Raw genomic sequence first — 25,399 nt, 5'->3', positions numbered from 1 at the left:
GGTCGGGGTGGGAATACGGAGGGCATGCTGTTTGCACTTCACAGCCCGAGAGGATATGAACTGCAACATCCGCGTGTTAGGCGGGGCCGGTAGGGCCAAGGGTGAGACCAGACGGGTGGGGGGCTGTGGTTTTGTTGCATTCCCCCCCCTTTTTTTTTCCTGGAGCATTGAGTGACCGTGCAAGAGGGGACGGTGGCCCACCTCTGGGAACAGCGCTTGTCTAGCAATTAATTCGGCAGCAACCAGGTTTTACCCAAAGATTGGTACCTGGGAGGGGGGCAGGGGGATGAATGCCCACACGCGGTCCTCACCCTGGGAAGGTTCTGGGCTCGTCCTCCTCTGTCTCCCCTGGGACTCCGCTGCCTCCTCCAAGAGCAGCTGTCCCTGGGGCTCCTTTTCGTGGGGCGCAGGTTCTCTTTTTGTCGTCCCCCCACCACCACCACTGTGCCCAGCGCTCCGGAGGGTGGCGCAAGAAGTCTCCGCCGCCCGCCTGCCCCGCAGAGCTCCCCAGGGAGACCCGACCCTCCCTTCCCTCCGGCTGGGCCTGCAGCGGCCCCCGCCCCGTGCGCTCCCACATCCCGAGCCCCTCACTCAGGAGACGGACGAGTCAAGGCCATCCATCTGTCCACTTGTGGGGCTGCTCGCTGCCCCGTGTCCGTCCCTTCATCTTCCCAGAGCCCTAAGCCAGCGCAGGAGCATCCCGAGGCTCCAGGTGGCCGGGGCGGAGGCGAGCAGAGCTGGGCACCTCTCCAGGATGCCCCGGGTCAGCGTCGGGAGGACGCGCTCCTAGGTGGGGGGGGGGGGGGTGAGGACCAGGGTGCCGGGCTTTGTGTTTCCAGTTTCCCCAGAAGATAAAAGCCGGCCCCGAGTGCAAAGGACGTGCGACTCACCATGGCGGTGCCGACCGAGAAAGCGGCCATCAGACAGGCCATGCCCCGGGGGCGGCGGCGGCAGCGGCGGCGGCGGCGGGGACGAGGCTGCGGGCGGCGGGGACGAGTTTGCAGGAACGAGGCTGCGCTAGCTCCGGCTTCACCGCGGCGCTCCTCTCGGTTCCGACTGCGCCCCGGCTCCGCCCCGGCCCCCGATTGGCCCGCGCGGAGGGGGCGGGGCGCCGACAGGTGCGCGTGCTCTTGTTTTGCTCCTGTTGAAGAGCGGCTGGGGGATGCTGTGGATTGGTAGCCTTCTGCTAGGTCTCTTAGCTCCTGAGGCCCCACCACCCGGGGAAGCCCAGTACAAGGACCCCACAGGGGCTGCGCCAGCCCAACCCTAGACGAGCCAGTGGGGGAGCCCTGCAAACCAGAGGGTCCTGGTTCAGGAAACCTCCAGAGGTAGCTTGAGCAGAGCAAAGGGGTGGGGAAGAAGCCAAAGGGCTCTTTCATCTGCCTTTGTTATGCATATATCTTCCAGGAGGAAGCCCCAGGGGACAAAAAGGGAAGAGAAGACTGCTGCGGGTCCCTCCCCACAGCTCCAGTGTGAGGTGACCCTTATATTGAGGCAGCACCGGGGCGTTCATACGGGGAGCACCTAGGCCTCCATCAACACCACTCCATCCCCAAATAAGCCTCAGGGGTGTTTCCAGTGTCTTACGCAGCCATGTTCTTGAACCCCACATCGACTGAAGCCCTCTATCAGATACAAGTGGGCCTTTTCCGGATTTAATCCCCTCAGGTGTTGTTGTGGGATCCACTTAAACGCAACATAACTCAAACACCAGGTCAATGCAGGTGACAAAAATTTATTGTAATCAAGCCGATGCTTGATCCACACAGGACAGACACGGGAACTGAGCTACGACCCCAAAACCCTGAAGGGACGTTGTTCGGCAGGAATATTTAAAGGATGAAACTATAAGGCAAGGGGGTGCAGGGTGGGCTGCAGCACTGTCCAATCGTATTTTGACATAAGGGGTTGAGCAATGGAATTTCCATCAGTCAGGATAGGAGTAGGTTCCTAGGCCTGGGGTTGTGCCAGCAAGATGGAGAAGTTGTCCTTGAAAAGGCTGGACGCAGACAATTGTCTCCTTACAAGTAGTCCCTGAGATGTCTGGACTCAGACAACTGTCTCCTTACAACAGAAGCTGTTCGGCTGTTGGGAAGTCCCCAGCTCCCTTGGGGCCTGGGACCTTGAGTTTAGTTTCTCCCTAGGATTAAATGGAGTCTGAAATGAAATGGTCGTACTTAGAATAAGTGTCCTTTGCCTGTTCCCAACAATGAAAAGCTAAAGCTTTTCAGCTAAAGCTGAAGCTATTTTCTGTCACCCTCAGCACAATAGAGCCACCGGCTCCAACACTTGGCCCGTGCTCTCCTAGAAGGGGGAAAGCAAATGGGGCCACACCCTCAGATCCTTGACCTTGGCCAAGGTTTTCCCTAGAATCGTAGAAAGTGGACCTGGCTGAGTTTGGAAGCGATAGGGGTGGACTTCCATGCCTGAGGGCCTGATTGATGTCCCTGTCTGGTGTCAAGAAATGCTGGCACAGCCTGGGCATTCTAGAAAAAGATCACCAACACAGACCTCCCAGGAAGAGATAAAAGGATAGAGAAAGCCAGCCAGGTCACTAAACATACCCATGCATTATGCATTCATTTTCTCTCTGGTCTTGACTGTGGATGTGATGGGGCGAAGGAATTTAAGTTCTTGCTGCCTTGGCTTTTCTGCTGTGAAAGGCTGTAACCTGGACTTGTGAGCTGAAACAGACCCTTTCCCCTCTGAGTTATGTTTTGTTTTTATATTGTGGGAACCGAACTCTGGGCCTCATGCATTCGACCACTGAGATACACCCCAACCTCCCTTGAGTTGATTTTTAGCAAGGGTATTTTTGTCACAGCCACTGAAATGACCCTAGGGCCACAGGTGGGTATCAAATTTGTATACCTTGGGATTGGATTAAGTTAAAAACACACTTATCTCATTTGTATACAGATTTGCTTTCCTCTTTAATAAATGGTAAGATGATGCATATAATGAATTGTTTTGTAATGAAGCTGTGATTTATTGCCCGTAACTGTTTGATTTGTATACCTATTTTATAAAATTATACAACCAGAGTAGTGTAAAAATGTCTCAGGGAAAAAAAAAAAAGGATTATGAATGGAAAAAACTCAACAAGCTTATTTTAAAGAAGAACAAGCATCAAGTGGGGCAGGGGGGAGGGGAAGGCACGTAGTATCCAATGTTGGTGCATGTTTCAACACTTTTCATCCAGGGTTCCTTGACTGTACAGATGCAGAACACTCAGCCACAGAGGGCTGACCACAGATGCCACCAGTAGCAAAGCATCCCTGTGTCTGCCTCCTGTCATCCTGATTGTTCTCAGTCCCAAGGCTACAAGTTGGCTCTTGTCTGTCATTGCAGACCCCAGTGAGGCAACCAAGCTATGAACCGTCTGTCCAGGCCCCTGTGCCTTTATCCAGTCTCCACACCCCCAGTTCTCCAGCAAAGCTTCACAGGACGTGCATGCTTCCTTCCCCCTCTTCTCTGGATGTGTGCCAGTTTCTCAGACTCCTTTGTGAAATGCTGAATCCACTATGGAGTGCTATTCAGTGTGTCTGACCAAGACAGAAAAAAATGGCCAGGATAGCCCAGTCTCAAATCTAGATGGTGTGGGAAGCTGCTATAGCCAGTTCTCTTGTCTTTCTTTAAGGAGAGTTCAGATGAGTTACCTTCCATGACTATAGCCGTCTTTGCAGTTAGGTGCCAATGGGTTTCAGTGTGAGTTGGCTTTGCTGGGGGCCAGCCATGCTGCTCCGAATGGATGGGGGAGAACTCCCAGGCCCACTTTCCTCTTTTTGATGGTAGAGCTGTGCCAATACGAGCAGCTCTTCCAGACCAAGATTCCGCCTTGGCCTCAGCAGATCCAGATGCTCGGGGTGCCAGAGCTGTTCTCAGCACTGGGGACACAGGTGGACCACACAGAATCCCACCCTCGAGGGGAAGGGAGGTCTTGGAAGCCAAATGCATAGCTCTGACTCCCCCCAAGGAACCTAACGCTCTAAGGGGCATCACAAGTTAAGGTGGGCACTGACCCGTGTGTGTGCTTTAGCCGGAGGCAAGCTACGGATGTGGGTCTCTCATCTTTGCCCTTCCCATCCTTTCACGTCTACCCTCCAGACATCCATCCTGGCGATTTGATCTCTGAGGCTGCCTCTCCCCCATGTAGCATCCTCGTAGTCCATGAATGCACAGCACCCTTAGAGTTAGCTACACTGGTCATCTTTCCTGGATATCCAGCTACCCGCAGGTGCAGGCATGTTTATCCATATCCGGGTTCCCGACATGGGACAGTGCCAGCGAGGGAAAGATTCCATCTGGGCTACAGTGTGCCAGGCAGGATTTTACCCCCAGTCTCTCTGCTTCCTTCACTCAGGTGGCTACTCTCCCGCCGGTGTAAGTTCTGTCGGTCACTGTGGCTATGTGGCTGCCAGTGTAGACACATACCCATTGATGTAGACACGTGCCTCTCAGTGCTGACATACTTCTCTGTGTAGACGCATTTCTGCCAGTGTGGACACTGCCCATCCACAGAGACACACGCCTTTGGGCATGTGTGATTTTGGATACATGCTGGCCACCATGGACTGGTCCCTGCCCCCCTGAGTACGTTATCACTGCCTATGGCAGTATTTATTACCCATGCTGGATTAGAAGGCTTCCTCAATGCCTCAAGCCTGAGCAGAAAGAGGGCTGGTCATGGTCATGCCCCCCTTCACTCCTACTCTCTACGGTACCTCACAAATATCCAGAAGAACCCTAATGTCCCTGGCACAGATAGACAGCCAGAAGGTAAAGGATGTGAACTGTGGAGAACAGAGAACAGGCATTGGACACATGGCAAGAGCCTAGAAGGCAGAGATGGAAAGGTGAGATTAAATAGTGGCATCTTGGGAAATGAAAAAACACATGTACATACTTTTCAGACCAAGAAAGAAGCAAGCTGCATGATGCTGAGAACTTGTTTCCAGTCTCGCTAGCCCAGAGCCTGGAGCGGCAGGAAAAGACCCAAAACCTGGAATCTTCAAAGGAAGGAAGAGGAAGCACCAACTGGCAATGAGACGACCTTCTGAGAGGAAGTCTAGGGAAGACTAGAACAAACAGACCCTGGAAACTTCCTGGAGGCCACCTCCCCATATATATAATTAGAACCTCCGGTCCCCTGTAAAAGGCCATTGCTTGAAAAGCATTGAGAGGAATAGCCCTACCTAACTCCATGAACACCCAGATAGCATCCCACCACTCCAGCATTGCTGGGGTCCCATAGATCTGCAAGGCCAGGAGGTCGTCAGAGCTCCAGAGACTAGGCTGGTCCCCAGCAGGAGGCTTCAGCTGGATACAGTGGCCCGATACAATGGCCCTCTTACTTGCTCTAAGAGCAAGGCGGAGCTGAGAACAAGTGAAGGGGGGCATATCTCCCCAGGGGACTCTTTGCAAGAACTCCTGGATGCCCGAAAATGTGGACCCTCTCTAGCTGCTTTTTTCCCACCCGCCACTTCAGGTGAAGCGTGATTTATAAATTAGGCTTGGTGAAAAAGAAACAACAGTGGCTAATAATGAGGTAGAACAGTTACAGTGACACACTGCCATGAAAGACATACTCATGGCCACTTTTCCTCCAAAGGGTTAATTTAACAAGAAGAAAACCACCACAGTTCCCAGGGCCTTACCAGCACAAATACCAATGGGCAGAGACAGACACTGAATCTTTAAGTTGTGCTTTAGAGAGCTAGTGACCTGGGAAGGTCGTGTTGACACCCTAAAAATGTGTCCTGTTCTAGTCTCTGGCCTGCAGGTTTTAAAGGGAGGGGACCAGGGCGGTCAGCCACTTTGGAGCTCTAGCTCCCTCCCCGTGCTGGTCACGTGGTCGGCTGGCAACCATTTCTGACCCAAGCACGTTCTGTGCCCATTGTGTTATCATTCCCCGTGCTCTTCCTTAGCTCCTTTGCACATCTGAACTCAGGCACTCTGTGGAAAGCTAGGGTCTAGTTAGTGTCTGCTGGTTTCAACCACGGTCTCTCCAGACTGGAGAGTTAACTAAGAGCAAGCCAGTCCTCAGCGGTGTATGTGTGCGCCAAGCTGCTGATAACATGTGTGTGTGGATAAAGAATGTAATATGAAAGTACTCCTACCATCCTCCCCCCAACCCCCATCATTATGTGTCTTCAGAGAACAGGCAATGGTGGGTAACTAAAATGTCACAATAGAAATTCAGTGTCTGTCTCACTGTTTCACAGTGACGTCTGAACTATTTAAACCCATCTCTTGTTTATTCTTTGACAATTTCATACCTTCATGCAGTGTACCTTGATCCTATCTGCCTCAATCCCTCCTCCCAGCTTTTGCCACGCCTGCTCAGTAGTACTAGGAATAGCAGCCAGTGTGACAAATCAAGAAAGTGAAATAAAGGGCATATAGATTGCACCTGTACTTTCAAATATAGTGCATGTCTGCATAGGAATTCAGAAAACGCCCCTGGAGTGATGGCTTCTGGAGGTGAAGTCAAATTGTGAGCCAAACATAAGAGAAAAAAAAAAAAGAAAAAAAAAAAAAGAAAAATCTATTTTTATATTCTAGTAGCAAACACACGGACGGACACTGACAGAAAAAAATGCCACAGCATTTACAGTTGCTCAGACAAAACTATAAGGCTTAGGGGTGAGCCTCACAAGCATAGTTTGAGGCCCCACATAATAGTGACTTAAATTCTGCTTGAAAGTCAAATAGTAAAATGTTTAAGAAAAACAAGAGAAAAATAAAATTTGGGTTCCAGGGCCAGACCTTAAAATTCACAAAGAGAATGAGCCAGGAAATGAGCTGATAGCCTGGCCTATCAAGTTGACAACTGTTTACTCTGAGGAAGGCTCTGTTAAAAAGGTGAGAACAGGACGCCCGGAACAGCAGCAGAAAATTCTGCAAACTTCACGGACAATGAAGGGCTGGGGTTGAGAATTAAAAAAAAAAAAAAAAAAAATCCTCAAAGTTTGGCAGTAAATAGTCATTCATATTCCAAAATAAGCAAAATGCACCAGCAGACATTTTTTACAGAAGGCAGCAGATAGCGATGAGGCTAGAAGATGTCCGAGCTCATTAGCCACTACAGGGATGCTCTTGAAAACATAATGAGACGGCCAGGTGGTGTTGGCGGGGCAGGTGTTTAATCCCAGAACTCAGGAGACAGAGGGAGGCCAGACTGGACTGCAGAGTGAGTTCCAGGACAGCCAAAGCTAGACAGAGAAAACCAAAAACCAAAACCAAACAAACAAAAAACCAAAAAAACAACTACAAAAAAAACCAATGACAAATCAAAACAAAACAAAAACCACAAACAAACAAAAAACATGAGACAACAGTCCATACCTACCCCAATGCCGAAACAGAAAACATTGGCATTCCAAGGACAACTACCACGGTGTGAAGGCATGAAAACCCCATCGCCCGGGCATTGCTGGACCTGTGAACAAGCGCGGCCACTCTGGAAAAACCTGGCCGTCTCTTTAAAAGCTCACATAATTACCATCCAACTCAGTAACTGCACTACGGGGACATGGAAAGTCCTATCTGCACAGAGCCCTGTACTTAAAGCAGGTGCGTCTGTGATAACCAGAAACTGAAAACAGCCTCACTGTTGCTCATAGTGAAAAGTTAGGCTTTTGGTTCAGCTAGGGGCAAAGAATGCTCTGCAGCAAGCAGTCTGGAAACAAGAGGCAGACTGAACGCATCTCCAGAGAAAAAGGGACCCCAAGGCTTCATGCTGAACAGTCTTGAAATGAAGGTGCCGTACAGGTGGGCTTACGTCAGTGGGGGTGCTTAAGAAGGAGCTGCTCAGGTAGAGAGGGAGAGGATGTGACTACAAAAGGGTGACAAGGAGGAATCCCTTTAGGGTGATGCCGTCTGTCTGTCTCTAGGCGGTTGTCAAGGACAATATCCCGTTTGTGACATTACATCACAACCATGCGAGGAGTCACTGTTGAAGAAACTCGAGCAAAGGCTGGGTGGCTGGTTTTTACTGCTCTTAAGCCTTCAGTATGGACCTAAGTAGCCTCAAAAAAAAAAAAAAATCACGTCTGAAAAGTCACAGGACAGTGAGGGAGACTCGCCCCCAGGCTGGGGAGAGTAGCCATCACATGGGGTGGAGGAGCCGTTGGAAGGTAGGGAAAGGAAAGTATCAGGTGAGCCAGGACCAGAATAGGTAGGCTCCTGGTCAGTACTGAAAGCTACACCACCCAACTGGTAAGAAGACCATAACTGCAGAGGACACGTTAGTCTCCTCCTGAACTGTCTAGAGGTCGCTGGAGATGCGAAACGCAGTGCCTGTCCCTGAAGATTTCTCTGGAAAGGTACTCCACCTGCTGCTGGGACCTTCCAGGGAAGGAGCAATCCAAAAGGCCACACCAGCACCCTGCAGATGCCAACGCCCCTGGGGCAGGGACCCTTAGACCTCTAACTGGATTAGACCCATCCACACCACCACTAAGTACAACATCCTCACCCCACAGACCAAGTCCCCAGGGGCCTCCTTTCGTCTTTATTTTCTTCAGTTTGTTCTCACTGGGACGCTGAAGTCTGTCCATGCTTTCCTCCCGGGGACCCCTCACTGTGTTTGTTGACTGACTCACTGAAGTCATAGATCTTTGCGTCGAAAGTTAAAATTTCCATGGTTCTTTGCTGCCTAAACTGGGAGCCACGACTTACACTTTCCTTGGCCGCATCTCGTTAGTGGCTCCCCAAACATTTAAAAAGAAATTTAATAATAATAAAAATAAAGTCTGGCTACAGTGGCATACACCTGTAATCCTAGCTCTCAGGGAGGCAGAGGCAGGTGGCTCTCTGTGAGTTCGAGGCCAGCCTGGTCTACAGAGCAAGCCCAGTACAGCCAAGGCTACACAGAGTAACCCTGTCTCAAAAAAAAAAAATAAAAAAATCATGTTATCTTAGGCGTAGACACATCTCATTAGGCTGCATGGTTGCAAATAACCTCTGCTACCCATTCTAGGACTCTGCAAGTCACCAGAGGAAGGGGGCCCTCCCTTTTAGGTGGGTCAGGACTTCACTTTTCACTGTTGCAGACATGCAAAACAAACCCCAAACCGCCCACGAGGGCTCAGCTTCTGTTTTCTGCTTCGTGGAGAACAGTTTTAAAATGAGCCTGATGCAGTCATGTGTTGCGAGGGAATTGCCTCATGGAGCTGCCTCTGCACAGGCAGGCAGGGCCGAGGTTACTCTGGGTCAGTTCTGAGGCAAGCAAAACTCAACTCACATCTCCAGGGCCACACAGGGTGAGACCCACCTGTGCCTTGCGGTCACACTGTCAGTTAGACTTGGGGCTGTGCATTGTGAACATGGCGGACAGTTTTTAAAGACACACTACAAACAGGTGGTTCCCAACCTGTGGGTTGCGACCCCTGTGGGGACTGAAGAACCCTTTCTAACCAAGGTTCAGAATGTGCCTTCAGTGTTACTTTCAAACCCCCTTCTCACTGAAACACTCTGTGCACCATCCCACCCAGCCTTTTCCTCTTAAGCCCGTCAGCGTTGTCTCTAAGTCTCTGGCTGCCGGCTCCAGTCTCTGCACCGCACTGTCTTCTGGGAACACCCGTGGCCGAGTTGCCTCTCACCCATTTCATGTTGCTGTTTGCAATGGTTTTGTCTCTCTCTGGGCGTCATTTCTCAGAGCTGTTACCAAATACCAGGAAGCCAGAGGGCAGATGCAACTACCCACTGCACCGAGGTCAGTGGCCTGTGACTCGGAGTCAGGGGATGCTGGTCCTCTCCGCAGCCAGATCGGGAGCCCATATAGGGCAATGCTGAGAGTGTGCCAATGGCTCATTTCCACCACTTCCCTCGAGTTGCCCTTTCTACAAAGAAGCTCACCAACTCACCCAGTTACATAATGAGAGTAAAATGTTCTTTATTAAAAAAAAAAAAAAAAGAAGGAAAAAAGCTGACCTGAATTGGCCTTGGTAGCTTTTGTGTGGTTTGTTTGTTTGTTTGTTTGTTTTATTTCATTTTCTTGAGACAGAGTCTCACTGTGTAGCCCTGGTTGGCCCGGGACTCTCTGTGTAGATCAGGCTAGCTTCATTCAGTGAGGATTTAATCAAATGGAGCTATTGCACGTGCCCTAGGGAAGAAATCCTTTAGGGGTTGTGTGGTCACTGCCGACAACCCCACATAGGCATGCTCAGCGAGCGGTTGAGACTGTGTGAGAACTCCTGCTCCCGGGAAAGGGCCCGGAGTCCCTCGGTCTCCGTGCGGTACAGCTTTCAGCCTGATGCGGTGCAAACGCTTTCCGTTTCACCACACTGTTCCCGATCTCAAGCCGAGGAAGGTGCGAAATGACACCCGCGCTGTGGGATAGCTGTTCCCAGGGAGGGAGCAGGTGGGAAAATGACAGCCAGTCAGGGATGTCGCTCTGAAACAGAATCAGTGAGCACTGTGTTGAGGGGCCATGAGGCGGGCCTGCTGCTGGTTACCATTCCTGAAGCCTTTCCAGGCTAATGCAATAGGGCAAACGGGTCCCCCATGCAGTGATTTAGAATTCATCCCCCATGTTAGCAGGTGACAGGTGGGGCCACGAGGAGGAGGCAGAGGTGTGAGCTCTGCCTTTCTACATGAGGCGTGGCCTTCTGGTGAAAGGGTGGGCCTGGCCCCTTCCCTCCTTCTCTCTCCACTGGAAACCCAAGAACTTCCTGAATGCCGCACCTTGGTCTTAGATTCCCACCTCTAGAACGGTGAAATAACACAGCTCCGCATTTGAAGCTTATCCAGTCTCGGGTACTCTATTACAGCGGCACAAAGCAGGCCTGGACGCTAACTGCCACAGCCGCGGCCCCTGGCTACACACCAGCACTCCATCGCCTCCGAGTAGCCTCTGTGCGGCTCCAGCGTGGCCACGCATGCCTCCTTCCGTCTGCCCTTCACAGACCACGCTGTCAGGCTGTTGCTCTCCAGCCACCCTGCTCTGGAGCTGGCCAGGCATTCTGCCCCAGTCACATAGACACACAAAGACACCGACGACAAAATGATGACTGGGTACTGAACACAGGGACTTATTTTTTTCTTACTCCCAAAGCAAGATGTACAGAAAGACCCTAACCCGGCATTTGCACGTTCAGTGTGGTAGGGAGCCTAGAGGTGACTAACGGCCTACCGAGGATGTGTGTGGGCTCTCTGCAAATGCCATATGCAGTTTACATAGGAGACTCGAACAGCTGTGTCACAGGGGTACCTGGAACCCACCCCAAAGAGGCTGAGGGATGACCATGCACAGGAGAACTCCGCTAGCGAGGTGTGGCAGGCCGTTCTGTTTCGGCTGAGCAGATCTGCAGGGCTGTTGGCTCCTCTGTCCTCATCAAACGCCACTAAAATTCACCCTGCCACCAAGGTACCAGATTCCAAAGGTTTTTCACTTTGGGGATCATGGAAACTTAGACTTCAAGCTGAACTTTGGAATCTTTACAGGATGTGCCGGAACACTGGAGGAAGAGCCCCGGGTCGCTGTCATGAGAACGTGGTGCCCCTCGATCTCTCACCACTCAGACTCCAGAACCCTGCCGGGTTCTGCGGTCCATGCAGGCGGGCACCGTCAGCTCCTCGGCCCATGGGCGATGCTTCGCATCTGGACGAGAGCGCCAGCCGTCCCTCTGCAGGCCTGCTGGTGCTTCCGTGGGCGTTTTTGTTTAGAATGCAGCACACACTTTCCCATCGGGTGGGGGTGAGGTTCCCAGGCCAGCCCATAAAAGCCCTGTTGTGTTCCATTTGCAGAGTGTGTCACTGTGACTCTCTGTGGCCCTGAGCTGTGGAGTCAGGGTGGAGAGCTGCATCTGTGGGAAAAAGATACCAAATCCATGCTCCTGGAGGAGAGGTCCAGGCTCCTTCTCCACTCTAGCACAAGGCTCCAGCTGCTGAGGCCTAATCTTCTAGGATCTGTAAGCTTCGGGTAGTGTTTGGTGTATGGCCAGTGGGATAGCAATACCCAGAGGGCATCCCAGGAATGAAGATGGTCCCAGGGCCAGGGAAGTGATATGGGGAAGAATGAGTGAGAAGAGCCTGGTCTCAGAACAAGCACTCATAGCAGCTGAACTTCTGTGAGTACTCTGATTCCTCAAGGAGCAGGCATGGGTGCTGTGCAGGTTTTAAGACCCCTCCACTCCAGAGAGAGTGAAGTGAACGGAGAAGGAGCCACTGGCCAGCCAGCACAATGGACCAACACAGGGGACCAGGAGACAAAGAGGGCTCGTCTTACATGCCTAATCTCATCAATTAGTAGGGCTGTCATTTGACCCAAATCCTCACTCAGCAGGACTCACCACCCTGATCAGTTAGTGACATCTGCCTCGGGAGAGGACAGGGCAGGATGCTGGGTATTTGCTGGCCTTTTTGAGTCTCACTGGAGAAGGCAGGACCTCTTATGGATTTAGGACAACGTCCCTCTCCCCCAACCCCCCGAAAGGTGTGCTCTTATGTACAGGCAGACACTGGCGCCCTTCTCAGAGTTCTTCTGTCAAACGACATCTACACAGCATCAGGGGGTCAAAAAGTAGTTACGGCTGGAGAGGTGGCTCAGTGGTTAAGGCTGCTCTTCCAGAGGACCCAGCTTTGATTTCCAGCACCCACATGGTGGCTCACAACCAAGTGAGCATTCTAGGGAAGCTAATGCCCTTCTCTAGCTTCAGCAGACACCGGGCATGTACATATAGGCAGAGAAGGTAAAATAAAATCACTTAAAAAAAAAAAAGTTATACCCTGAGGAGAAGGGTCTTGCTCCCTGTGCCTGCAGTCAGGTGCTAGCCGATAGCTGAGATCACGTGCCGGAAATTCAATTTCCTGATTCCAGTCTCCAGAGTGTGCTAGAGTGTGTGCAGAGACTGCAAACCCCACTTATTTATTCCCCATGATTTTATCTCTTCCTGCCTTGTACTCATGAGATAGTATACGTTTTAGAAACATTGTCACCAGAATGTTTCAGTTCTACATTTGTTTGTTTGTTTGTTTGTTTGTTTTAGAGTCTTGTGTATTCCACAGGAGTTGAAGGCCAGTCCCCAAACTGCTATGTAGCCGAAAGTAACTTTGAACTCCTGGCTGTCTGGCTCCTACATCCTGTGTTCCGTGATTCAGGCCAGCACACCCGGATTTCGTGCTTTTCTACATAAAAGGAACCTTTAAGTCAAGTCAGTGAGTTCAGCACATGTGAGGAAATGCCGCTCAGGGCGTGTTTCCGAAGGAAGGTGGGCAGGCAGTGCTCAGATAGATGAATGGGAGATGGAAGAGGCTGCCTGGCCCCAGCCCTTCCCACTGGCCTTGTCTGGGCTCCTCTCTGAGCCCTCAGTGGCAGCCACAGGCCCAGATGCCCAGGGGAAGGTTTCAGACTTAGCCTAGGAGAGCGCCCTTCTATCTGCCAGCTGCTGGTTGGCTTAATGGAGGTCATGTGATCTCAAGCAGAGAGCACTGGCTTCTCATCCGGCCTTGTCACTCAGGCTCCTGGTAGCCCCCTTCTCTTCCTGAGGAGGAGAAACGGCCACCCTCTGGGGCTCTTCTGACCCACGAAATCCAGGGCAGGCCCTGGCTGCTTTCATGGCGAAGCAGCCATGGTGTGGAGCGGGCTCGGCAGGGGAAGGAGTATGCCCTGGCAGCAGCCATCCTTTGCCTCCTCTGGCCTCAGGAGGTTGGGAGAATATGAATTCAGCCTTCAGGTCTGTGCCGAGATTGGCTTGTCTCTTTGTCTTCCTATATGAGTGCCAGTCCTGTCACGGAGGCCCTCATCCAAAGCTAACACATTGGGAATTAGGATCCCAACATACAAATTTGGGGAGACACACACTCTCTACACACTCTTAGCCTCCTTTCCTGTTGCTGTAGGGAGACTTAAACAAGAGCAATTTCAGGGAGGAGAGGCTCACTGTAGCTCACAGTTCCAGGTTACACAGTCTGTGTCTCGGAAGGGGAGTCAAGGCAGCAGGAAGCTGAGGCAACTTGAGAGGCTTGTCTATAACCAGGACCTGTAACCAGACTGCCAGGTCACTCTCAGCCTGAAGACACAGTGCTCATGGAAGCAAGCTACGTCTGCAGCCCCCCCACACACACACGAGGTAAAAATAACATCACTTTAAAAATCAGTTACACTCTGAGGAGAAAGTCTTGTTTCCTGTGCCTGTAGTCAGGTGCTAGCCGATAGCTGAGATCATGTGCGGGAAATTCAATTTCCTGTCTCCAGAGACTCTCTGCTACACAGAGCGTGTGCAGAGACTGTGAACCCTACTTATTTATCCACCATAATCTTATCTCTTCCTGCCGTGTGCTCACGAGATAGTGCATATTCCAGATGAAAAGACATCAGAAATGTTGTTCATTCCCTCTTCTCCATGTTATGAGGACACAGCAAAGAGTTAACCTGATGGGTCAGGAAGTGATGTCACCAGAACCTGGGCCTGCTGTTACCCCCTGGCCTTGGCCTTCCAGACTACAGAAGCAGAGCATACAAATGCCTGTGGGGCTCCATCACAGCAGCCGAAGCCAATCTAAAGCCATGCAAGCGCAGAAGGCCAGGGCCGTGCTTCACCAAACACCTCAAAACATGGGTGTGACTTCAGAGCTGAGCGGCAGAGGTAGCTCAGCTTGAAGAGTGTGCTCTGGTGGTCAAAACTCCACAGTCTTACCAGGGGTCTCAGGCAGGTTTTCAGACGGGTTTTACAGACAACCTTGCACACAGCCTAATTATTTCGAAGGCTTACAATACTGCAAGATGGTGGCATGGAGCAAAGATGGAGTCCGAGTCGGCTCAACGTTAGGCTGTGTTGGCTGCTCAACCACCAAGGCTCAATGTCTAGATCACACAAAGAAATGCTGCAACTCAAGAGCAAATCCTTCAGCCTTGTACGGAATGTATAGCACACAGGCCAGGAAGAGGAAACTCACATATGGAACCCATACCTCCAACAAATGCTCAAGAGGATGCTGGGAGTTTCCAGTGAGTAGAAAGCTGGGAATTACAACAGCACTGTCACATTGCACTCATTCACATTGCCCCATTCTTGTAACAAAGTATCTGAGACAATCCAGTTTAAAGGGATGAGGAAAAAACCACTTTATTTTGTCTCAGGGTCTCAGAGGTTTCAGTCTGTGGAGGCTTGAAGAGGAACCACCCCATACACTCCTGTGTTTGAATACATGGTCACTAGGGAGTGGCACTAGTAGGAGGTGTGACCTTGATGGAGAAAATGTGTCACTTGGGGCGGGCTTTGAGGCCTCAGATGCTCGACAGGCCAGTGGCTCCCTGTCTCTTCCTGCTGCCTGAGGAGCTGTAGAACTCTCAGCTCCTTCTCCAGCGCCATGTCTGACTGCAGAAAGGAAAATGCTGTCCTGTATAAGAGTTGTCGTGGTTGTGGCGTCTCTTCACAGCAATAGAAACCCTAACACAGCCACTGTTGCTCGGTCAGTGGAGAAGCAGCAAAGTGTGCCAGGCACAAACGAGGGACCCTTTGCCTCCTGGGGACCCCGCAGAGAAGGATAGGAACGCGTCATGTCATCTCCCTTCAAGGATGTACCCCAGTGACCTAAGATTGCTCACCCTGGGATCAACCATCTTGAAATATCTAAGCTGTGACCGAGCCTGTAATGCATTGGCTTTTGGATAACACACAAGGTCTCAGGACCCTTGCTCACATGTCACTACACCAAGCACGTACTCAATGCACAGAGACGAACAGCAGTTCTGCCGGGCTCGGTGGTACTTAAAGTGGGGCAGCCACCACGCAGGCCACCTTCCCACACAGGTGGTCCTATTGAAGGCCAAGGGCAGGTGGTCCATCAGGCAGACTGCCATGGCCAACGTGTAGAAGTCACGGGCACAAGGTCAGACGTGGCAGGGTTCAGCCGCAGCTGGGCTCTGTGAAGCCACCCCACCTCTCAAAATCAAGGGCTGATCGTGCAGCAGGATGCACCTCCGGGAGCATTCAGACCTTTCAACAACTCTAGATTTGTTCAGTCTAATGATTTTTTTCTCATGACTTGGAAAAAGAAACCTGCAACTTCTACTTAATTAAAATAGGAGATCTAGCCATCGGATGTCAGCCGTTTGAGGGTTTCATTACGAGGGGTGTCGCCAATGCAAGTACAGAAAAACCCAGTGGGTGTATTTTCAGCTGGATGTTAGCACGAAACAGTTATCTCAGCCGTGCGAGCCTGCTTCCGAGAACACTTTCACCACTTACAAACGGCCTATTTTCTAAAAAGAATTCAGGACTTCTGCTGGAGAAAACCCACGTTTCTAAGAAGACAATCTGATCTTTCCATCTGCCAGGGACCACTCTGGGAGTTCCTCACCGATCCTGCAAACATGCACCGTGCTCCTGAGAAGCAGGACTGTGGATGAGAAGAAGCATGGAAACTGGGGTCATTTTGAGCAGCTGGATGAAGAAAGGTACCTGGCCTCCATCTGACTTCCCTGCGAGTTCCTGGGTAGACCTGTGTTGTTGGCAATAAAAAGGTGTTGGGATAAATAATGGTTATTAGTTGCCCTATAATTACTCCTTCAGCGCTATTATCTAACCTACTATCACAATCAATAAGACACAGACACCTGTTAGATTTTATAATTGCCTCATAACATCTTGGGCTGAGCAGATATTTCCACCTACGCTACTTCAATAACCTCCCAGCCTGAATCCCATAACATACGCCATAACCATTCCTGTCTGGGCTACCTTCCATCCACAATCTTCCAAATACTTGCTTATTCCTGGTGTTTCTTTTTACATTCTCTGAGTCCTTTCTCCTGGCCCAAGTGGTTCTTCCTCCACACTAACCCATCGTGGCATCCTCTTTCCTCTCTTCCTGTCTGTCCTGTCTTGGTCCGTGATTCTCCTATCCCCAAAGCTTGGGAACCTTAGGCAGGTTTATACAACAAAGAGAGGCAGTGACCAGATCTTGAGGGCCAGTAATCAGCATCAAAATACAAGCATCAGACCAACCCCCAACAGACCTGGATGACAGTTTCTCTAGACACGCGTGACCTTTGTCAGCCAGAGAGTGGTACATGATCATCCCTACTGAGGAGGGCTCAGCAATTCTGAATCCCGCCAAGAGGTGAGAAGATACAGTAGTGCTGGATATTGCACGCTTGCGTCTTGAATCAAGTGTTAACCACTTAGAGGTTCCAGGAAAACACAAGGCATAACCTGAATGTGTTCTGGTGCGGCATCACCCTAAAGATCAAGGAGCTGTGGTCCCTAAGGACACCTGAGAGTAGGAGTTTACGACCTGGTGAGGTAGCACCGGGAAGCAGACAAGAACGGGCTCTTCACGTTTTCGGATGTTGAACTTTCGGTGTGGACAATTGCACCTGCAGGCACTTTCGGGGAGTCCAGACTATTGAAACTCAGTCCTCTGTCCGGGTCACCCACTGGTCAGATTATTCTAGAGAGACTCTGGCTTACATCTCCAAACTCTTCCAAAAGCCTCAGAACCACGTGATTAGTTTCACCAACACAAAGGACCCACTCCCCGGTTCAATTTTCTGCATTAGTTCCTTTGCTTATTGCTATAACAGAATACCTGACAAGAGCCACTCAAGGAAGGAAGGGGTTTACTTGAGAGCACAGCTTGAGGGCACAGGCCACACTGGCATGTGTAAGGGTCTGAGAAACGCTGAAGGTAGACCCCGGACTCAAATAGTACGTAAAAACAAAGAGTGTTTATTCTGCAGAAAAAGCCAGCATGCAGGGGTTGACCGATCATTCGTACAAAATGGTGACAGTGAGACAAAGGCGTGCAGGCCTTTGGAACTGGGGATTTCCAGGAGTGATGAGGTCACCTCTATTCTGACTGGGCGCTAAGGAGCAGTTACATGAGAGGCATAAGCTGATTGGTCAGGGCCAGGCGGCGGGCCATCTCAAGCAACATTCTCTGGGCCATTCAGCCTTATATGGTTGCACTTGTAGCTAGCTGGCTCAGGTTTACCCAGAACCTTTCAGAGGCATTTCCTGGAGCTAGGGGGTATCTGAGGGTTGAGATGGAGTCTAGAGACAAAAGGAATCTGTCTGGTCCTCTCAGAACTGACCGTGTGGAGGGAGGGGCAGAAGGCAGCATGCTGGCCACGTTGCATTCACAGTCAGAAGGCAGAGAGTGATGGATGCTAGTGCCCAGCTCACTTCTTCCTTCCATTCTGTCTAGGACTCTGGGCCATGGGATGGTGCCATCCACACCCAGGGAAAACTGTTCTCTGCTCAGTTAGACCTTTCTGGAAACACACTCACAGGCACACTCAAGAGTGAGTTTCCATGGCAGGGTTCTTAATCCCATCCTTTTGTTATTGAAGACTGATTGTCACAATAACCTTTAAAATCAGTCAAGTCAGAAAGCCAAACATCCATTTAAAAAAAAACAGAACACACCGTGTGTTTTTAAAGCACACAACCCCGATGCGGTGACTTGATCCTTACGTATCGAGGCATGACTGAAAAGTAAGACCGTTGTCCTTAATGAAACCATGTATCTGAAAGAGCAGAAAACTTAGTGTGTGCACTAAAAACACCTCACTTCCCAGCCAGCTTGTATGAAATCTGAGCCGGTGTGTCTCAGGCAGTGTTCGTCCGCTTTGCATGGATGGAGACATGAGTATACACCCTGTCCAGGACCAGGGCTAAAGTGTGCCAGGCGACACCAGTGAACCCTGCCAGAAACACCTCGGATTCATCATTCACTTGACTGAATTTTTTTTTTTTTCATTGAGCACCTAGGAACATTTTTTCTACTGCCAACTTTTTTTTTTCCCCACGACTCCCCAATTCAGTTACGTGAGCCACAGCTAAGAAGCTGAAGAAGCTGTGGCTGAGAGGCCATGGGAGATGACCTCTCCGGGTCTCTCGGGATCCTTGAAATCAGATTTGAAGCGTAGTGCCAGGACATATGGGGCTTAAAGTGAAGAGTCGGACTCAACATTGCCTGTGGCAGGCAGGCAGTGAAGCTTCGGAACACATCCCAGGCTGTAGATTTTCCACCCTGAGGCCTCACCTGGCCCTGGAAAGGATCCAGTGGTGTAACATGAGCTGTTTGTGGACTCATCCATACTTGACAGTTTAAACGATAAACTAACAAGGCAGGGAGTGTCTGTCGCAGTCACCTGCCCACCTAGCCCACTCTCTTGCCTTTCTGAGGAGAACCAGTCCTTTGTCATGGAGGGCCCCTCACCAAGGTAGGAGGCCTGGCTCGCTGATCCGCCAGTCTGGACCTCACAGATAAGAGCATTCCTGCTACCAGCCACATCAGTGGGCTGCTTTTGCTCATGTAATCTGGGTTGAGCCAATCAGGGACCTTCAAGGCTTCGGACCAGGAAGCAATGGGAAAAACTGCAACTAGGGATTCGGTTAATCCAGATACAGGTTATTGGGGCTCTGCCAACCTCCTCTCCAGCCTGTCTTGAGAACAGCTTTGAGAGACAGGACAGCAGGAATAGGGGAGGAGAGATGAAGTTTAAACACCTTGCCGGTTACCAAGGGGCCTCTGGGCTCCCTTTGTATGAGCTAAGCCCCCGCCTGCCCTTGAAAGGTCTGTATGGGGAAACTGTTCAGGAGTGTTACCATGGCAGGGTTTAGGAACCATTTTAGGCACATTGTAGCTACTAGCTCTCCTGATAGAAAGAGAACTAGCTGTTAATTCAGGCCACTCAAAAGACCGAGAGAGACGGAGTGATCCACATTTTGGAGATACAGAGAGACTGCTGTGTTTACCTGTAATTTTCTCAAGCATGCATGTGCTCTGGCACTTTCTCCCCTATCCGCCGCATTCCAGGGTGTTATTTATGAGATGAAATCAGTTTCCCCGGGTGCTAGGACATCCCCAGGGTAGTCATTTGCTCAAATGGTACCCGATCACTCTGGGAGAGTTAATAAGACGTCTCAGACAACACTTGCCTCAGTTTCTCAGAGTCACTTCCGAACTGTTCAGAATCAAGCTGAACACTCCTAGAAGGCTCCCAGTTCTGAGGGTGATTGCTTCTTTAGGCAAAGAAGACTTCATGCAGCTTCCCATGGCAGAGGCCTTGAGGAGTCTTAGGTGGTAATCTAGAATGTCCTGGAGCCATAAAGTACCTCACAAGGAAAAGGTCCAGCCATCTTCCTTTGAGTGTCTTTTGGACTTCTAGTTATCCACAACCTGCAAACCAGAGGTCCCTCTCCAAGCCACTACATCATAGCTCTCCACAGAGGTGTGGCCCAGACAGACCTAGACGGGCCCTTTTATCAGCTCCCAGGCTCATTCAGGCTCAGCCAGGTCCTCTCTCAGATGATGGACACTGGGAATTTCCAGCCACAAATCCAGCCAGTGACCTTCACCATAGCTGTCCAGTCCCTCATCTGATTCCAGGGGCCGGGGGTGGCCCCTTCCCAAGGCAGCCTTTTCTCCTCCCCACTCAAATCACTGGCCACGGGGGGGGGGTGTCTCAGAGGGATGTCACTGAGAGAGATGGCATCTATGTGATGGACCTGTGGGGGCCAGGATGGGTGGCTGCACCTCTGTAGCGGCAGCATCCTGTGTTTAAATGAAGACTCTGTGATGCAGAATGTGGGAAACTTATAGCACATGGGAAGGAAGAAAGATCTAGAGCAAATGGGTGGTCATGCTGACACTGTCTTCTTGTTCGGGGCACGGAGCTACATGGGACTTCTACCACAGCAGCGAGAGGTGGACCCCACCTCATCCCAACCCACACACTGAGTAAAACAAATTTACTCACAATGTTACATACGAAAGTGCAGCCCCTTTAAGCAAGACTGTGTACGCGCCTAAAGGCCCCACTTTGAAATGAGTTCTCTTCTAGAACTATCCAGATGGGGGAAATATTATTTCTGGTTTTTAATTTATTTATGTAATAACGTCCAGTAAAGCACATTGTGAACATTTTTTTCTAGCCATCTCGACATTTCAAGGCTTAGAAAAACGAGAGAAAGGTCAGCCAAGCATGGTGAAAGCCATAATGCTGGAATTGTTCTGGATTCCAAATGCTAGAAGAGAAATATTTCCACATCCTTGTGTTTCGGAGATGCTGAGAACACTGTTGCCTATTGTAAGCAGCCTTGGCCGTGTCCAGCCCAGAGCCACCCAGCTACTTCAGGCCCCCTACATGGACCAGCCCAGGACCAAGGCATGTACTAAGGCATGAAACCTAACCATGTCGGTCGTTAAGCAGGCAGCATTTCCACTGAGTTCCAGAAAATCCTTTGTATGGGGTAGGTGAAGACACTAAGCTGCCTCAGTTTCCCCGATGAGATCAGGAGCGAGCACTGAGGCTCTGAGTCACTTTCCAGGGCAGCTTCCAGGGCAGCTAAAACGTGGGCCAGATGGGATCCGGTCAGTCCCCTTCCCTGAGCCTCACCCACAGTCACATTCATGCTAATGCAAACACACCCAAGGGTTCTGGACTCATTATGCGCTGAAGTGTCTGGAAGGAGGCCAAAGCCGGCACTGCCAGAGGCCCTGCTGCAGTTAGGGGACATTTTACAGTCAGGTTACTGGAGGCTGCTATGTTGGCCCCTGCTGGCCTCCCTCTGGCCGAGTCTTGCATGGGAGGCTGATGGCGACGGCGACGGCGGCGACAGGGGAAGAGATGTACCTACGTGTCATTATCCAGTGTGTCTGCTGGGACACGTCCAAACCCATGTTTAGTGTTTGTGTTTCTTTGGTCTCATCACTCTGTCACCCTGAAAGTCAGTTGGCAGGCAGGAAATGAGCGATGGCCCAACATTTGCTGAACTCCTGCCCAATGCCAGGCATTGTGCTGGGTTCCATGATGAACAGACGCCGCATTGTCTCTCAAGGACCTCATTGTCCGATGCAGAAGAATGACAAACAAATAAAAACAACATTAAAACAATGTCACCATCAAAGTACAAACCGTGCGCCCCAGCGGCAAGAGAAGAAGCCGTGTATTCACCTTGGCGTCTCGCTGCTCGGCGGCCATGACAGGGCCGCTTACAAATAGCTGTCAGTTCCAGTGGTGATTTTGAAAGGCCTGCTTCAAACCAATGCCAGAGCGCTGTGCGATTGCTGTGCATAAGTGAAATGGACACAAACAACTATATAAAAGAAGGGTGGGGACCACGGAGCAACAGGTGAGGCTGTAAGGCTCTCACCCTGCCCAGGTGAGGAGGTGGAGTGTCACCCGCAGGTGGCTGGGCACGAGCTTCCTAGGCCATAGGACAGGGCACTGAGAATCAACAACCCCTGAGGTGCAGAGAGGAACAGCTTGCGACCCGAGAGCAGAGAGCGAAACTTGGTTTAAATCATGTTCCGTACGCTTTGCCTCAATGAAAGAACTACTCCCCACTCAACTGACCAACACAAAGAGGGAGACGAACAGTGAGATTAGGACAACAAATCATTCACACCCAAAAAGGATCTCTGGGGTTGGGTGCTACATTTCAAAGGCAGAGCATTGAAAAGGACTGAAAAGATGGCTCTGTGTTTACCCAGTCCGCCCTGACGGGAAGAGGGCCCTGCGGAGCGACAGAGGTGAAGTCAATGCCACATCAACCCCAAATACCCCCAAAATATAGCTTCAAGCCCTGCCTAAAGGAACTGGCTCACACCTGTAGTCTCAGCACTCAGAAGGCAGAGGCCGGTGGATCTCTGCAAGTTCAAGGCCAACCTGGTCTACACAGCTGGTTCAAGGCTGACCACATCTATATAGTAAGACCCTGGCTTCCCTCCCCATCCCCAACAAAAATGCACAAAGAAAAAGCTGGAAGATGTAAGAGGAGGTGCCGGCATGAAGCTAGGGGTGGAGAAGGTGGTTAAGGGGACATAACCGTGTGATATGATTTAAGCACGCAACGGGAACAGTCTTGACAGGTATTAAAGTGTCTGCAGTCCATGACAGACTTGTATGTTAAAACCTCTGTCCCTAGCAGGTGATATTGTTTGGGGAGCTTCAGGAGGTGGGACCCAGCTGGGAAAAGGTCACTGGTGATGAGGACTTGGGGTATCTGGTCCCTACTCATTCCCTTTTCTCTTTCTTGCCTGCTGCAACTCCCTCCACACTTTTGGAAGATTAAAATAATAATAATAATTATTATTATGTCTATTTATTTGTGTGTGTGCACACATGTATAGTGGACAGAGGACAGTTTGTGGGAGTTGGTTATCTTCTTCCAACTTGTGGGTCCAAAAGATTAAACTTGGCTGCCAGGCTTGATGGCAAGTGCCTTCATCTCCTAAGCCATCTTGCTGGCTGGAAGTGCAATTTCTATCACACATCCTTGTCATTGTGATGTCCTGCCCAAGTGTGAGTGATCCAAGAAAATATGGAATGAACCATCTAAAACCGGAAGCTGAAATGAATTCCTCCTCCCTGGATGCTGTTCTCTCATGCATTTTTGGTCCCAGCAACACAGAAGTAACTGATATAGAACATTGAGCCCCAGGAAATGATGCTGGTGCTCTGATCTGGGCAAGCTCAGCAAAGCACAGCAAACATGACCTTGGGTGTGAAAGGATGGAGAAAGCACAGGGCAGGGAGAAAGCAGAACCTAGCGGGAGCTCAGAAGGGCAGACAGGATAGCCACGTTCTTAAAGTTTCAGGTTGTGACAAAGGCAGCTGGGGATAAAACTACAGCCTTTTTTTGGTACAACACACAGAATTCGTCTACATTTTGTCCATGTGCTGGGACTTGGAGTAAGACTGAGCTTTAAAGCAATGGACTAATGAGTGGTGTCAGAAACGTGGTAGGAACCTTTTGCCATGGGCTTTAATGACCACTTTTTAGCCGGGTTTACAGTGAGAATTGGCAGAGGCAGAAGAAATGCTTGAAAAACAAGCAGTTTGGTCCAAAAGGTGCCCACCTGAGGTATACACGAAGAAGGGATGGTGGTTCATCTCATCTGCCAACCTAACGAGACTAAGAGCCACCACGGAAACAGGTCTCTCATTGGGCCTATGAGGTGTTATCTAGACAAGTTGGTTGAGACGGGAAAATCCACCCTGAGATGGCCAGTACCGTTCCATGGGCCGTGGGTGGGAGGGGGGAACTTTAAAGGGGAAACCGCACTCCTGGTACCAACTTTCTGTGCTAGCTTTACCACTGTTATGACCAAATACCTGACAGAAGAAACTTAATGGAGAAAAGTTTTACTTTGGCTCACGGTCTCACAGGCTTCAGCCCACAGCTCTTGTTTCTGTTGTTCTTAGCAGACGGTGAGGCAGAATGTCACAGTGGGTTGAGTGGGGAGGAAGAGGCTTCTCAGCACACTTTGGGCGGGAAGCATAAAGAGTGGAGAAAGGGCTGAGGGCTCATTTCCCCAGCTAGATCCTACCTCCTATTGTTTATAGACTGTCCTAAAACAGCGCCACCATCCCGAAGACAAAACATTCTTTGACACCTGAGACTGTGAGGAACGCTTCATGTTCAAAGGATACAGGTACAATTTTGAAAGTTTGAAAGCAATTAGAGTTGGCAATTTAAATATTCCTGCCTCAGTGACTGGCAGACTAAGCAGAGAGAAATGACTAAGAATTTCCTCTGTACTCAAGAGAGAAGCATTAGCCTCTGCGGACCAACCAGCCTGCAATAGTTATTCCTCCCCGCTGTGCCAATTCGGCCTTGCAGTTCTACAGCGTTGCGAACAATTGTCAAATCATAGTAGAATTGGAAATGCAAGAGTCTGACACACAGAAAGTCCTTGCAATGATTCTGGGTAGTTTAATTGGCAACACAAATTTACTACGAGAGTATCTATTTTTTGTTTATAAATTACGCATATTCTGTTTAGCAGAAGAGTGGGGAGGAGGGGCGACTGGAGAGATGGCCCAAAGGTCAAGAACACTTGCTGCTCTTCCAGAGGACCTGAGTTTGGTTCTCAGCATCCATGATGGGCAGCTAACAACTTCCTGTAACTCCTGCTCAGGGGACCTGATACCGCTTTCTGGCCTCTACAGGTGCTGCACTCGTGTATCAGACAGACAGATACACATGAAAAAGAAATGTTTATGAGAGGTAGACCAGAACAGTATACAAACACACACACACACACACACAAACACACACAGAGAGAGAGACAGACTGTTTCTGTAGGGATCTAGTTCTTGAAGCTTTCACACACCACTGCCTTCCCAGCCAGCCCCTGCCCAGCTTTGCCTTCTGAGTCATTCAGTTGCCTCAACTTGTCCACATGCGCACCAGTTCCGAGTGGCAGCCACTGGAACTGGAGAGGGAATGTTGCAGAGTGAAAATTGTGAAGAGACACCAGGATACAGAGCCTCGGCCTCCAGGGAGTATAGCACTCTATGCCCTGACCGTGGCCCAGCAAGGCCCAGAAACTACTGATCTTGGGAGGCTGAAGACAATGGTATGTCACTTCCAACCCCTCCCCGGCACTTGTGGTTCCTGGCTGCAGCATCCCGACTCCCTCCACATTCCATGTG

General features: G+C 50.5%; 1 protein-coding gene and 1 long non-coding RNA gene across 4 annotated transcripts in view; one reads left to right on the top strand and one right to left on the bottom strand.

The window, feature by feature from the left end:
* Positions 1-1,053, bottom strand: part of Abcg1 (ATP binding cassette subfamily G member 1) — a 56,019-nt gene extending 54,966 nt beyond the window's left edge. The window contains exons 1-2 of one of the 3 annotated variants that reach the window (XM_060369208.1): positions 986-991; positions 891-952 (exon numbers count right to left, since the gene is read on the bottom strand). In XM_060369208.1, coding sequence (XP_060225191.1) covers positions 891-932 — 42 coding nt within the window. In that variant the 5' untranslated portion in view covers positions 933-952; positions 986-991. Of the gene's footprint in view, positions 1-311; positions 331-890 lie in introns of those variants that run through there. The other 2 variants (XM_021652388.2, XM_060369210.1) reach the window with 2 other exon arrangements.
* On the top strand, positions 988-2,965 carry LOC132648325 (uncharacterized). The gene is made up of 2 exons (XR_009586697.1): positions 988-1,118; positions 1,408-2,965. It is a non-coding gene; the product is annotated as an uncharacterized LOC132648325 (long non-coding RNA).
* Positions 2,966-25,399: the final 22,434 nt, after the last annotated feature.

The sequence above is a fragment of the Meriones unguiculatus genome, chromosome 16 (genome assembly GCF_030254825.1).
Source record: "Meriones unguiculatus strain TT.TT164.6M chromosome 16, Bangor_MerUng_6.1, whole genome shotgun sequence".
Lineage (NCBI taxonomy): Eukaryota > Metazoa > Chordata > Mammalia > Rodentia > Muridae > Meriones > Meriones unguiculatus.
Note: the sequence above shows the minus strand (reverse complement) of the source record. Positions and strands in the feature narration are given on the sequence as shown.